The sequence below is a fragment of the Pteropus medius genome, unplaced genomic scaffold (assembly GCF_902729225.1).
Source record: "Pteropus medius unplaced genomic scaffold, Ma_sr-lr_union100, whole genome shotgun sequence".
Taxonomy (NCBI): Eukaryota; Metazoa; Chordata; class Mammalia; order Chiroptera; family Pteropodidae; genus Pteropus; species Pteropus medius.
In genome coordinates this window covers 396,764-412,892 of record NW_024354569.1, presented here as the reverse complement: position 1 = coordinate 412,892, position 16,129 = coordinate 396,764, and the positions used below count along the sequence as shown (strand labels likewise).

General features: G+C 35.0%; 3 protein-coding genes across 3 annotated transcripts; all 3 read right to left on the bottom strand.

The window, feature by feature from the left end:
* Window positions 1–482: 482 nt before the first annotated feature.
* LOC120596703 (olfactory receptor 5D16-like) lies at window positions 483–1,423 on the bottom strand. Its single transcript, XM_039855177.1, is given in 2 exon segments — window positions 483–655; window positions 658–1,423. Coding segments are annotated over 2 exon segments (939 nt in total).
* A 4,828-nt stretch (window positions 1,424–6,251) lies between these two features.
* LOC120596726 (olfactory receptor 5L1-like) lies at window positions 6,252–14,053 on the bottom strand. The gene is made up of 3 exons (XM_039855193.1): window positions 14,048–14,053; window positions 8,815–8,819; window positions 6,252–7,190 (listed from the first exon to the last, which is right to left on the bottom strand). Exons 2-3 carry the CDS (start codon window positions 8,815–8,817, stop codon window positions 6,252–6,254), a joined length of 942 nt encoding a protein of 313 aa, XP_039711127.1. The 5' UTR covers window positions 8,818–8,819; window positions 14,048–14,053.
* Window positions 14,054–15,168: 1,115 nt separating this feature from the next.
* On the bottom strand, window positions 15,169–16,128 carry LOC120596724 (olfactory receptor 5L2-like). The gene has a single exon (XM_039855192.1). It carries the CDS (start codon window positions 16,126–16,128, stop codon window positions 15,169–15,171), a length of 960 nt encoding a protein of 319 aa, XP_039711126.1.
* Window position 16,129: the final 1 nt, after the last annotated feature.

Here is a 16,129-nt window from a genome sequence, read left to right as displayed (position 1 = left end):
AATATTGAATAAATAACACTAATATCTATCATTCTCTATAGGAGCAATAAGAGTTACCAAAGATAAGAGTAAGAATATATATTTTGCTATCATCTATTTAAACAAACTTGGTTACTTAATTACACCTACAACCTATCAACTACCAGGAAAGAAAAGATAACAGAACTAGAATTTACTGAATATATGCACTATGTCAGATATATTTTCTTTGGTTTCACACATTATTTATGAATTAAATCTAAATATAATATTTTTTTTGTAGATAAATACTGAGTGAGGACAATCAATCTTCTCTAGTTTATACAATCAGAGCTAAGTATATTCTGGATGACCTAAAACTCATATTTTTTCCATTCTAAACATGTGTTTTCTTTTTTAAAATCTAAAGTGATTTTTTAAATGACTCTTGATACACAGTGCATTAAAACATCAGAAAGGTGTTCCGAAAAAACAGAAGTAACTATTTATCAGTAGATGAATCACTATGAAAAAAATTTGGTTTTCATTACTTTGTTGACTGTATCTTTGACATCTTTATTTCTTAGACTGTAGATCAGAGGATTCAACATGGGAATCACCTCTGTGTAAAACACAAATGCCTTTTTGACTGTGTGCCTGGAGTTTTTATAATTGGGCACAAAGTAGAGGAAGAGGATGTGCCGTGGAAAATGGTGATGGCCGTTAGCTCTGAGGCACAGGTAGAGAAGACTTTGTGGTGTCCACTGGCTGAGTGCATCTTCAGGGTGGTTTCAACAATGAACAAATAAGATATGAGAATGATGAGCAGTGTACTTACCTCATTAAAGGTGGCAACACTGAAAAGAAGCAACTGGCAAATATAAGAATCAGAGCAGGAGAGGGAGATCAGGGAGGACAACTCATAACAGAAATGATTGATTGTATTGAAACCCCAAAAAGATAGTTTGATAGCAGAACATGTGAGTACCAAGGAACATGGTACTCCCCACGCTTAGGATTCAACCACCGGCAGAGCACAGAGTCTTTGGGACATGGCGACTGTGTAGAGCAGAGGATTGCAAATGGCCAAAAAGCAGCCATAGGCCATCACAGCAAATAGAATTAATTCAGTCATCACAAAGGTACAAAAGAAAAAGAATTGCACCATACAACCTGAAAATGAAATAGTTCTGTCTTCTACGAGTACGTTCACCAGCATCTTGGGAGCAATGATGGAGGAATAGCAGAAATCCACAAATGAGAGATGACTGAGAACAAAGTCCATGGGGGTGTGTAGTTTGGGGTTAATTTTGATGATCACAATCATTCTAAGATTTCCTACGACACTGAAGCTGTAGATGGCTAGATACACCAGGAAGAGGGGAACCTGTGGTTCCAAGTAATCTGAGAAGCCCAACAGGGTGAATATAGCCCCAGCAGTTGCATTTCTCCCTTCCAGAACCATATTTCTTCATGGTAGGATCTGAAAATCAGACCTGGAATTATATATTATGGAGAATGATTGATACATGAAGCATGCTTAATTCTCTCCTGTATAGAGTGTGAGGTAAGACAAAATAATCTGTATTAAATCTCGATAGGTGTTAAGGATCCAGGAATATCTAAAGTTGCATACAATGATTAACAGTTAATGTTACTTTCTCAAAAATTTAGAAATTCTGTTCTTGTTCTAAAATATCATTTTAAAACCTACAAATGTAGTAGTTATGAACTTGAGTGATTTAGATGGTAATATGTAATCAAATCCTCATGTAAGATTTTCTAAACACATTGAGTTCTTAAATTTTCAAGGAAACATCTAGAAAAGTGAAATAATGTTTTATTGGTGCTATAATTACTCATGAAAAGTGGAAGCATGTGAAATAACTTCTATAATTAGAGTTAATTTCTGTATAAACATATCTGCATGTATTGTGACATAAAGAAAAATTAGTATACGTTCTTATGCCCATATTTTAAATATGAGTCTAGCACTTTAATCATCATTCCTCTTTTGACAAAATATGTCCAATATCAAAGTAACTAATGACTTACATTTTAATAAAGAATGTCTATTGAATTGAACTGCTTTTCTCTAAGATGAGCACAGAGAAATCTGTAAATGTCATGACTTGTCTAATGACTTATAGATCTTAGATAATCAACCTACAACCAGAACCCATATTCTTACATTTCTAATCATGTACCCCTCTCTCTAGGCCAGGTTTTGATCCATATTACAGTTTTACATATTAACATTTTTATTTTGAAAAAAACACATTTTCATACTTCCTTGCTAATTCTTTTGCATTAAAGACAGACTTCATACTATGAAACTATGGGAACTAGTCCAGAGAATGTGTTGAGGGCCACAGTGATGCTCTGAAGATCTGTGACAAGTTGACACATAGAAAATAAGAGAAACATCCCTGTTAAGGAATGATTATGGTAAGTACCCTTAAGCACTGAGAAAGAGATATCCCTTCTCTAGGCCTCTCTCTTCTCTCCCTGGAAGGACCCTATAAGATTCATACATTTCTCTATTACCTGTCAAGAATACAGATGAGAATTAAGATATCTACATACTCTGAAGACATTTATGATAAAGAAGCTTTTAAAAAAGGGAAAATGTGGGATTTCTCAAATTGGTATCCAAGTAAGACCCCAGGCAAATTTGAACTTCAGAGAGATAATGAATTTTTGCTATAAGTATGTTCAAAATATTGTACTCATACTAAAGAAATATTTATTGTTTATCTGGAGTTCATATCAAATTCAGTGTTCTGTATTTTCATTTCCTAAATATGTCAACACCTATCTAGAAGAACTCAGAATATTATGGTAATCATCATATCCCAGTTCACCTAGAACTTTCCTTATTATAGTACTGTATAGGTCACACATTCCAGAAATTTTCTCCATTATATTCCCTTATAGGGACTATGTCTTTTGCAGACTAATATTTCCAATAAGATCATCTCAGGTTCTGCAACCTTAGAAAAAGATGGTTCTAGATATTCCAGCACCAAAGGTTTCAGGTCCCATAAGACACTGGCAACTCTTGATGGCCCTATATGTTCAGATACCTAAGGATTTACGGATCCATCAGAAGGTAATCTTTTTCGGTCAACTCTCACTAATATAAAATTCTTTCTTAATGTCCTTTTACACAGTTTCTCAACCTCAGCACATTTGATATTTTGTGCTGATTATTCTTTGTTTTGGGGAGCTATGCTATGCATCGTATCCTGTATAGAAGCATCTATAACCTCTAGCTGCTAGATAACAGTATCACCTGCACCCATATTCCCTCTACAGTGACCATCAAAAGTGTTTCCAGACATTGTCAAATGTCCCCTTGGGGATGTGGGTCAGTGTGAGATTGCATAATCGCCAGTATTTGAGAACTACTGCTTTATTTCCTTCATTCTGGCAGATTTTCATGTTTGTTCTGTTTTTCCTAAAACTAAAGTACAATTAAATGTCGTGGTTCCTTATCTCTTGAATTTTCACTATCTTTGAATCTTGGAAACGCTAATCTGAAGAAATCAGCTAAGCCTGGCCCTCTACAAAAAACTCTATAGAAACTACATACTTCCGGTTCTAGATAACATTCTCAGGAGTTCAAAATTTCCTGAAAATGATTTTTCCTATGAAAAAACTGACTGAACTAAGGACATTTTCTAGATATCTTTCATGAAAAAGAATATCCACATGTTCTCAGATCTGCAAACAAATCTGCTAGTAGAAAAGTAGCCTCCTCCTGCCTCTGGAGAACTGGCTTGAGGCAGATGTTAAGACTTTTATATCCACTTCCACTCCCTGTGCCTATTTCAACAGTGGCTTCAAAACAAGCAGTTAAAATAAATTATTGCTTACTGATGCAGTTCTTGTTTTTTGGAAACCCTGAAGGAAAAGCAATCACAGCTTTAGAAACAATTTATATGAAAGTCACCAAAAGTTTAAATGTCTGCTTCCCATGCTTCATGACCATTCTTGTAGTCTCCAAAGCTTTTTGAATAATAAGCCATAGGACAGTTTTTGTTTTTTACTCAACTATTTCTCTTTTTAAGGACATGTTTTTATTCTTTTAAAATTAATTTGGTAGATTTATTGAGGTCTAATTAACCAATAAAAAATTTTATATATTTAAGGTGTTTCAATATACAAATACATTGTGAAAAAAAGTCCAATTGATCTAATTAACATACCCATCACTTCACATAGATACTATTTTCCTTTTTTTTTTTTTTAAGTTGGGAACACTTAATGTTTTGCTCTCTCAGCAAGTATACAAAACAATGTTGTTAACTACGGTCATATTGCTATACATTTTTCCTTCAAGATTTATTTATTTTACCTAATTGAACTTTGTACGCCAAGAATTACATCACCACTTTTCCCCCCTCCTCCAGCCCCTGCAACCACATTCTACTCTCTGCTTCTGTGTCTCTGACTATTGTAGATCACACCTAAAAGGAACATCATGTAGTATTTGTCTTTCGACAAATATTTATTAAGTTTCTACCATGTCTCTGGTCCACATGAGGCATAATTGCCCAGTGATTATACTAACCACACTAAGGAAATGGAAAGATTCTGCCTTCAGGGCCCTCAGCTATTGCATTGTGATCCAACCAAGGGCATTTGGCACAGAGCATCCCCTTATATACACTATGCTCCAACATCAAGTATAATGGCTGATTCCTGGTGTTAATAATCAATAAATTAACACCTATTACCTATCCACTTTTCTCTCTTTCAGGCTTCCAAAATCTAAAACTTTATCTATTACATCCATCCCACAACATGGGACAATTTTGAGTGAATTCACAATTCTTGAAGGTCAACATAGTGCTCTAGGTTCGTGTGGTAAGCCCAACCTGTATACCATTTATTCACCATATTTATTTATTCAATCATTGAATAAAAAGGAAAATAAAAATAACTTGCAATATGCCAGTGACAGTGAAAGAGAAAAGGGTAAATAACCCTAGTCTTCAAAGACTTCATTTAAACACACATTAACTGAGTACTCTCCTGGTCTAAGTGAGCACACATATGTTGTCAAAATTTAATTTCAATATAATGTTGAGAGATTATCAATATTGGCCAATTGTTAAAATTGAAGGAACTAAGAAATAAAAAACTTTAAATTACATATCAAATGAAAAAATCAGTCAATTCACCAAACCTGTTTTTCATAAACTCAAATGTAGAGTTGCTGACATTTTTATAGCTACAAGGAGAGAAGCTTTACTGAACAAGTGAATGTGATATAGAAATTGGCATAAACACAATGAAAGTACAAATAAGTTATCAATGGTGCATATGACACAGGATGGAGTAAAAAAATGTGGTTTATACACACAGAGGAAGAATGAAAAACAGGCCATTTCATCAAGAGCAAAAACACAAAAAAAGAATATAAACAGAGGCTGGAAGACCACCTATATGTCACAGTAAGCATTTGATCCACAAATTATAAAATAAGCATGCTGATAAAAAGGAAGAGATGAAGTGGGGAAAAAGACCAAAGTCAGAAATGCTGCCTCCATAGCACTAGTTATTAAATGTATATATACATAACATATATTATATATATACTATACATATATACACACAAACACACAGAGAGACAGAAACGCAGAACTACACAAGAGACAGAAATAGAGAACTAATTAAGGGCCATGAATTATCCTAAGTTCTGTGCACATGACATGTAATTTAGTATTCCCAAAATTTCTGTGAAATAATTTGTATTAATGTCTCCATTTTTCAGATATAATAGTATGTGAAGTTACAAAGACACTAAACATCACGATAACAAAAAGTAAAAAATAATAAAGAAAGCAGGAAATGAACAACCAGCAAGATATATACATACACAGGAATCTCATTCTGTGAAGAAGTTGGCAAAAGAGTGTTCTTTATTGTTAAATAAGGGGAATTCAATTTTAAAATGAATCATAGTTTCCATAATGGACTAGAAAGTGTGATCGTCCTGAGTTCTTTATTAAGTTTATGAAGGTTTTACAGCAATCTAAATGTGTGTGTTTTCACAGTCCATTACTCATACCCAATTAAAACATTTCAGTTGAATAAAATTAAAGTGATAGGCTTCACATTTGAAATATGCTCAATCTTACTCTGTCAATTGTAGAGACAAAAAAATAACTGAATCAAAACAACTCACTCATAAAGACCTACCTCCTGGCTGGTCTCTCTACTCCAACACTGCGGCCAACCCATTCACCTCTTCACCAGACTCCACTTTGGGCCCCCGAGTCATGCTAAGAAAATATTCTCTGGGAAAATGTGTTGGAGCTCAACACTTTTCTAAAAGCCTCCTTCACATCTTTGTTCCTCAAGCTGTAGATCAGAGGGTTCAGCATAGGGATCACCACAGTGTAGAGTACTGTGGCCACCTTGTCTGTATTCTCACTGTTGCCCAAATTGGGCCGGCAATAAATGAAAAGGATTGTTCCCTGTAAGACGATGATGGCTGTGAGGTGGGAGGCACAGGTGGAAAAGGCTTTGCGCCTCCCCTCTGCAGAGCGCATCCTCAGGATGGTGATGAGAATAAACAAATAGGAGGTGAGAATGATCACAATGGTGATGAGCTCATTGAAACTGGCCACAATGTATAGCATCAGTTCATTCAGAGTGACATCAGAGCAAGCAAGAGATAAGAGAGGGGGCAGATCACAAAAGAAGTGGTTTATCACATTTGACTTATAGGATGTGATCTCAAGCGCTAAACACAAGTGAATAAGAGAACATACAGTCCCATAGAGGTAGCAGCTAGACACCAACACCACACGCAGTTTCTGGGACATGGTGACCAGGTAGAGCAATGGGCTACAGATGGCCAAGAAGCGATCATAGGCCATCACGGCCAGCAGGAAGACATCGGTGATGACACATGTACAAAACAAGTAGAACTGTAGCATACATGCAAGGAAGGAGATGGTTTTATCCTTGTTGAAGATATTGAACAGCATCTTTGGCACAATGGTTGTAGAATAGCAAAAATCCACAAAGGACAGGTGGCTGAGGAAAAAGTACATGGGAGTGTGGAGTTGAGAGCTGACCTGAATCAGGACAACCATACCCAGATTGGCCAAAACCGTGACCCCATAGATCAGAAGGAACAGCAGGGAGAGAAAGACTCTCAGCTCAGGGACATCTGATAATCCAACAAGCATGAACTCGGTCACAATGGTACAATTCTCCTCCCCCATTTCCACCATATATCAGGTTTGGAAACCAAATGATAAGTTCTGTGTTTCTTCTGAAACGAGAATAAGAAAGAAAATGCACCTTTATATAAACTTAAGAAAAATATATCATTAATATCAAACAGTATATGTAATTGCAATATAATGATTCAAGATGTTCAATGTTTCAGCAGATCCTACTGATCAAAATTAATCTAAGTATCAGAGGAAATCTATGATTCCCAACTGTTATCTACGATAAATTGAGTTGAGGAATGAAATTAGGTGTTTTGATGAACTTTGGAATAGATTCAAGTTTATACAGTAAAATCATCAGAGATCATCTCCTGTTCCCTGAAAAGTGTAATAAGTTCTGTCCAAGTAGGATAACACTGATTGTGAAGCTATACAATATACACTGTTGTTGTTTTTTTTTTTTAGTTCTATTGGTAGCATAAATTTGCAACATGTGAAGTCACATACAATTTCCTCATTAGGGAGTATGACAAATTTCTTTGAAATTGGTGGCTCATGAGGACTCTTTAAATTTGGAATTAGGCAGAATGAAAAAAGGTATTTAAAATATATTCTCAATTTCATCATACTTTTAATTATCAAATTAATAAAGCGATTTAATTAGTTATAATGATAGTGACCAATATCAATAATGACTCAGAAAGATAAAATTCTTGTATTAACCATTTTGGAGAGCAATTAGGCAACATATAGCCAAAGTCTTAATACTGATAACAATAAAAGCTATCTGATACTTTTTACAAGAGATTTTAATCTTAGGAAGCTGTTATAAGAAATGTTTACATTTAAAATTGTGAAAACTATATCCGAAGCTACATTGCACATTGCTTATAATATTTACAATTGGAAAAATTAATTCTCAAAAATAGAGCAATTGTTAAACTATATACCATATCTAAAGTAGAAAGTTATCACATTATTTGAAATGACGTTTTGAAGATGGTTATTTTTTAAAAATACCTAGCACCCCTGGTGTGTATATGTTGGTTTAAATAAAATGTTGAGGGTAAATACAGATGACAGAAATATCATTTTACCACTTTTATTTGGCTACAACTCTAGAAAGATAAATCCTTTATCCATATTGAAAATGAGGTAAGTGAAAACTTTCCCAGGTTTTCTCGGGTAGTTGTTTGGGGGCGGTGGTTTCATTGTATGTTGTATATAAGTGAGATCTACCATTCAGGCCTGTTCCTAAAGAAAAGACATATGGAGGTTGAGAAATTTTATTCTCTGCCTAGTCTCCTAGACAGGAGGAGTATACGCATGACGTGACACAATATATATAGCAATGAGATTTTAGACTGGAAATGTAAGCTGGTATTTTCTCCATGTATTGAGCCAATTTTAAAGAAGTGGAAAAAAATCACCTTCCTGAAGTCATGGTTTTCTCATTACCTGACTAGGAAAGAAAAAAAACGTGAATTATTTTCCCACTTCAGAGTTAAAACAGGAAAATCAACTTGGAAAATTATCTTCCTAAAGTTTTAGGCTAACAATAAGAAATCAATTTATGACAAACCCAAAACAAATAAGAAAATTCACCTCCTCTACTGAGCATAAATAATTCACTTGTCCTGACTTTCCATCTCTCCATCACCATATCTCAGGTACATAAATCTAACCCTCAGAATTAGGGTGACAATTAGGGAGCACGTCCATGGTCATAATTTCTAGATGCCATGACAAAATCGTTGTGGAGAAAGACAGAGAGGGTGGGAGAGAGAGAGAAACAGAGACAGAGACAGAGACAGAGAGAGGACTGGGCTATAATTTTTCATATTCTTTCATATATAGCATAGTTCGACGTTGCAGAAGAAATTGTTCTAATTTTACCAAAAGTACCTCTCAATATTAAAGACAACAAATTTAAAACAATAAGGGCACAGGAATGTAGTTTTTGTTAACACATTCTCTAATAGGAGAGAGAGGAATTAGCTATATCTTTTCAATTATTGCTTGCTGGACAAAGATATCCATTTCCTTTTCAAGTAACCAGAGCCTGGTTCTAGCTAACAAACCTGAAGAACAGACATTTCCTCCCAAGTGCTGAAGACATTAGGACCAGTACCGTTAGAGACTTATACTGTAATTTAAGCCCCGGGGGAATGGGTCTCTCAAGTTCCAAATCAATCATTAAACCCTAATAATATAAAAACAAGTTAAATTAAACTAATACTACACAGGAAGAAAACACAGATAATAATTACTCTCTGTGGAATATCATCGCAAACATTTTTTAAATACCCCAAATTGTGAAAGAGTTCTTTAAAACCACACATGCTTTCTTCCTGCTTTTGTGATGCCATATGACATTTCATCCTAGCGTCAGATATGTGGGTCTCAGCTCAAATCACTGTCATGAAATAACACAAATATGTCTTAAGAATTCTAGATCAAATTATGTCTATTTTATGGATCTTTCCAAAATTCAAATGCATTGATTTGCTGTATTGTTTTTCATCACAGTATTATTAAATTATGCTCTAGTCTTTATTTTAGATTTATTTTCAATTTGTTTTTATTATTTTTGTTTGGTTTTAGTTCATCATTTTTTTCCTATTTTCTAATGAGGAAGCTAAGGTTCCAGTTTTGAACTTTTTCTTCCTTTTTTTCTTTTTTTTTAAATCTCTAAATTTCCCTCTGAACACTTTAGAAGCATCTTGTAAACTGTTATTGACTGTGTTTTTATTTTTATTCAGTTCAAAATATTGTATAATTTCTCTTGTGCTTTCTTCTTTGATCTTCGGCTTCTTTAAAAGTGTATTGTTTAATATTGAGAATTCAGTCTGTATTTATTTTGGATACAAATCCTTTATCAGACTTGTGCTTACCTTTTTTCTTCTACATCAGTTGTTCTAAAGTAGACTTGATTTTATCCCAAATTCCACACACCGCCCTCCCCCCAAACAAATACACAGGGGACATTTAAAGATGCCCTAGCATGGAATGTTTTTTGATATCACAACTACAAGGTAATGCTCTGGCATCTAGTGTGTAGAGGCCATGGATACTGCTAAACAGCCTGTAATGCACAGGCTAGTGACCCATGACAAAAATTATCCAATACAGAATGTTTATAGTGTTGAGGGTAGAAGGCCCTGCTCAATATTCAGTTGACCCTTGAAGAACATGGGTTTGTACTACACAGGTCAACTTATATATAGATTTTTTTTTCAATGAATACCTGTACTGTTTTTAAACCTCAGTTGGAAGTGGATGTGAAGGGCTGACTCTCTGCATTGATATATGCCATTTTATATAGGGAACTTGAGCATCTGTGGATTTGGTACCCATGGGTGTCCTGAAACTAGCAGTTACCAATAGTAGTTAAGTTTTGGGGAAGTCAAATGTTATATGCAATTTTTGACTGAATGGGTGTCAGACCACTGACCTCTATGTTGTTCAAGGTCAACTGTATAATGGTTCTTAAATAGTCAATATTTTCTCCTTTACTTTCCTTCTGGGTGTGTGCGTGTGTATTTCATTCTCTGAGCTTCTTGGATCTGCATTTTGTGTCTTCCATTAATTTCAGAATATTTGTAACCAGTACATTTACAGGTATTTTCTCCATCCTGAGCTACTTCTCTTTTATTTGTGAGTTTCAAAATGATAGTTATTTTTACTATTTGATATTGTTATCTAGCTCTTGTGTATTTTCTTTGTTTTTATTCACTGTTTCTTTTTCTTTTTGTATATTTTTTTTTATTTTCTATTGATCTATATTTAATTTTACTAATTCTTTAATCTTTAATCTTACTAATTCTCTTCCTTGTTGAGTCTACTATTTGCCTCTTAAAAATATTCTTTATCTCAGTTGTTTTTCTAGCACTTTTATTTCATTCAGGTTCTGTGAGTTTGCTGAAATCCCTGATTGTCTACCTTGTCCCCTAGAGCACATAAGAATCATATATATTTTAGATTTCCTGTCTGCTATTTCTAATGTCTATGACATATTTTGATCTAGTTCTGTTAATATCATTATCTTTTTATAGTGGATTTTTCTTCTGTTTCTTTGTATGCCATATATATTTTCTTTAATTTTGCTTAGACATTTATATAATTTATGAAGTGATCCCCCCAATTACTCTAGATCTTCACACAACCATTACAATAATATTGACTATATACCCTGTGCTATACTCTAAATCTCCATGGTTGTTTAGTAACTACTAATTTGTACTTCATCCTCTCTTCACATTTTTAACCCATATAATTTTTTTAAGAATGGATATCATTTATTGAACAATAGAGACTGAAGTAAATGGTACCTAATTTTTTTTTTTAGGTGAGGTAACTCTTGGTTGACTTCATAGATTACAAGGACCTTGTCAGCTTACAATCCCTTATTTTCTATTTTTTTATGTATACAGCATCTGATCTTCCTAGGTGGTCTCCCATCCATGTCTACCCAGGCCCGACCCTCCTTAGGTCCAAGATCAGACAAGATCAGGCTTGTTCAGCGTAGCATGGCCATAGACTGAAGTAAATGGTATCTTGCCTGGAAATTAATCCACTCCTTTTGCTGAATATTAAATATGGAACTTGAACTGAGCTTCATTTTTGTTGCTACTATGGCTACCTCAGTGGACCACAGAGTTCACATTCCTCTAGCATGACCTTATATTTAGGATGAGGGTTGGCTTGGCAGATATTTTCAATGTCTAATCCACCTTAAGCTTTAAATCTGCCCTTTGTACATGTAACCTAGAAAGAGGACCTCTCACATGATTCTCCCGCTGCGCTAGAAGTGGAATGCTATTACTGGTAACACCATGTCTGTGTTTGTCGGTTACCCAGTGATGTCAGTTACTCAGTAGGTTCCACAAATGTTTTATGTTTGCAGAATATCTATCCTTTTGTGCTGTAATATTAGGAGCAAATCTCTTTTTAGCTTGCTACATCCTACACTTAGGCCAGAGAAGTGAAAATAGTTGTTTAAAGAACATAAAACTAAGTGAAATTATAATATGTATTATAATGTGTTATGAAATTGTCATTTAATAATTCATACCTAAATTTTTTATAAACTTCTCAAAAACTAAGAAAGTGAATTTCTCCAATGATTGCACAACAAATCTATTTCAAAACAAGATTGTCAAATACATCTAAAATAACAAAAAGATAGATATAACTACATTTAGGAAATTATCAAAATAATCATTAATGATAGTAGCTCTTAAGGTTTTTGAATTAAATGTGTCATGCTAAAAAATATTGAGTTGTAATCCTATTACAAAAGAAATCACATTCTGTTCCCATTCTTCTTTTCTTAATATGACCAAATAAGTACTGAAATCGGTATTATTCTAGCAATAAAAATACTTATCCATAAGCAGTTTTACTAATTGAAATTAAAAGTATATAAAATTTGTCCCAATCAATATCGTTAAGAGATGCATTTCCAAAGACATTGCAGTTTCACTTTGAAAATTTTACAAATTGTGTAACATATTTAATTATTGTTTAGAAGTAAAGTAATAATCATTACAATGAAAATTCAATGTAGACAAAGGTTACATAGAACTTTATTAACACGGGAAATAAGAGGTCAATTTACATATGTTTTTTTTTCAAAGCAACATGCTAGTATGATTATTCAGGGATACAATTCAGGAAAGTAATTAAATTTAAATATAAATTAAAGGACAAAACAAATGATATGAACTCTGGTAATCTACATATTTCAAATTAATTATTGTGAACATAAGATAGGAATGGTATGAACTAGATATAAGGTTTCTTTTGTTCCATTAATTTGATGATGCATTATTTTTGAAGTTAATTATAAATTGCATAGATGAATAGATTTTTAGTGAATTTAAGAGGCACGTGAAATTTTAAAAATTGAATAACACTAATATCAATCATTTTCTATAGCAACAATTGGAGTTACCAAAGATAAGAGTACGATTATATATTTTGCTATCATCTATTTCTCTAAATTTAAACAAAATGTTTGCTTATTTAGCACCTACAACCTATCAACTACCAGGGAAGAAAAGATAACAGAACTAGAATTTACTGAATATATGCACTATATCAGATATATTTTCTTTGGTTTCACACACTATTTATGAATTAAATCTAAATATAATATTTTTTTTTGTAGAGAAAGACTGAGTGAGGACAATCGATCTTCTCTAGTTTATACAGTCAGAGCTAGGTATATTCTGGCTGACCTAAAACTCATAATTTTCCATTCTAAATATGTGTGCTTTTTTGGAAAATCTAAAGTGATTTTTTAAATGATTCTTGAAACATAGGGCATTAAAAAATCAGAAAGGTGTTCCGTAAAAACAGAAGTAACTATTTATCAGGAGATGAATCACTATGAAAAAAAATTTGGTTTTCATTACTTTGTTGACTGTATCCTTGACATCATGATTTCTTAGACTGTAGATCAGAGGATTCAACATGGGAATCACCTCTGTGTAAAACACAGACTCCTCTTTGACTGTGTGCCTGGAGTTTTTAGAATTGGGCACACGGTAGAGGAAGAGGATGTGCCGTGGAAGATGGTGATGGCCGTTAGGTGTGAGGCACAGGTGGAGAAGACTTTGTGGTGTCCACGGCTGAATACATCTTAAGGGTGGTCACAACAATGAACAAATAAGATGTGAGAATGATGAGTAGTGTACTTACCTCATTAAAGGTGGCAACACTGAAAAGAAGCAACTGGCAATATAAGAATCAGAGCAGGAGAGGGAGATCAGGGAGGACAACTCACAACAGAAATGATTGATTGTATTGAAACCCCAAAAAGATAGTTTGATAGCAGAACATGTGAATACCAAGGAACATGGTACTCCCCACGCTTAGGATTCAACCACCGGCAGAGCACAGAGTCTTTGGGACATGGCAACTGTGTAGAGCAGAGGATTGCAAATGGCCAAAAAGCAGCCATAGGCCCTCACAGCAAATAGAATTAATTCAGTCATCACAAAGGTACAAAAGAAAAAGAATTGCACCATGCAACCTGAAAATGAAATAGTTCTGTCTTCTACGAGTACGTTCACCAGCATCTTGGGAGCAATGATGGAGGAATAGCAGAAATCCACAAATGAGAGATGGCTTTGAACAAAGTCCATGGGGGTGTGTAGTTTGGGGTTAATTTTGATGATCACAATCATTCCAAGATTTCCTACCACACTGAAGCTGTAGATGGCTAGATATACCAGGAAGAGGAGAACCTGTGGTTCCGGGTAATCTGAGAAGCCCAACAGGGTGAATATTGCTCCAGAAGTTTCATTTCTCCCTTCCAGAACCATATTTCTTCATGGTGGGATCTGAAAATCAGACCTGAAAATTATATATTATGGAGAATAATTAATGCATGAAGCATGCCTAATTCTCTCCTGTATAGAGAGAGGCGTAAAACAAAATAATCTGGGTTAAATCTCGATAGATGTTAAGGATCTAGGAATATCTAAAGTTGCATACAATGATTAATAGTTAATATTACTTTCTCAAAAATTTAGAAAATCTGTTCTTGTTCTAAAATATCATTTTAAAACCTACAAATAGTATGTGAAGTAGCAAAGACACTGGACATTGTGATAACAAAGAGTAAAACATAATAAGGGAAGCAGGAAATGAACAACAAGCAAGATATAAACATACACGGAATCTCATTCTGTGCAAAAGCTGGCAAAGATATGTTCTTCACTGTTAAGTAAAAGGAATTCAATTTTAAAATGAATCATAGGTTCATTTTAAAATTTTTTAGTTTTAGTTTTAGTTTCCATAATGGACTAGAAAGTGTGATCGTCCTGAGTTCTTTATTAAGTTTATGAAGGTTTTACAGAAATCTAAATGTGTGTGTATTAACAGTCCATTACCCATACTCAATTAAAATATTTCAGGTGAATAAAAGTAAAGAGGTAAGACTCACACTGCTGCAGATCACTCATTCAACCCTCCACCAGACTCCAGTTGGGGACTCCAAGTTCTGCTAAGAAAATAATCTCTGGGAAAATATGTTGGAGCTCAACACTTTTCTGGAAGCCTCCTTCACGTCCTTGTTCCTCAAGCTGTAGATCAGATGGTTCAGCATGGGGATCACCACAGTGTAGAACACTGTGGCCACCTTGTCTGTATCCTCACTGTTGCCTGAACTGGGGCGGCAATAAGTGAAAAGGATTGTTCCCTGTAAGACGACGATGGCTGTGAGGTGGGAGGCACAGGTGGAAAAGGCTTTGCGCCGCCCCTCTGCAGAGTGCATCCTCAGGATGGTGATGAGAATAAACAAGTAGGAGGTGAGGATGATCACGATGGTGATGAGCTCATTGAAAGTGGCCACAATGTATAGCATCAGTTCATTCAGAGTGACATCAGAGCAAGCAAGAGATAAGAGAGGGGGCAGATCACAAAAGAAGTGGTTCATCACATTTGATCTGTAAGAGGTGATCTCAAGAGCTAAACACAAGTGAATCAGAGAACACACAGTTCCACAGAGGTAGCAGCCAGAAACCAGCTCCACACAGAGATTCTGGGACATGGTGACCATGTACAGCAGGGGGTTACAGATGGCCACAAAGCGATCGTAGGCCATCACGGCCAGCAGGAAGACCTCAGTGATTCCATAGGCACAAAATAAATAAAACTGCACCGTGCATCCTAGGAAGGAGATGCCTTTATCTTTGTTCAAAATATTATCCAGCATCTTTGGCACGATGATTGTGGAGTAGCAGAAATCCACAAAGGACAGGTGGCTGAGGAAAAAGTACATGGGAGTGTGGAGTCTAGCGCTTGCCTGAATCAGAGCAATCATGCCCAGGTTGCCCAAAACTGTGACTCCATAGATCAGAAGAAACAGCGTGAAAAGAAAGACCCTGAGCTCAGGGACATCTGTTAACCCAAGGAGAATGAACTCTGTCACAGCAGTGCAGTTCTCCCCCCTCATTTCCACCATC

Coding starts and splice junctions, on each gene's coding strand:
- LOC120596724 (XM_039855192.1), bottom strand. CDS start 16,128: ATGGTGGAAATGAGGGGGGAGAACTGCACTGCTGTGACAGAGTTCATT.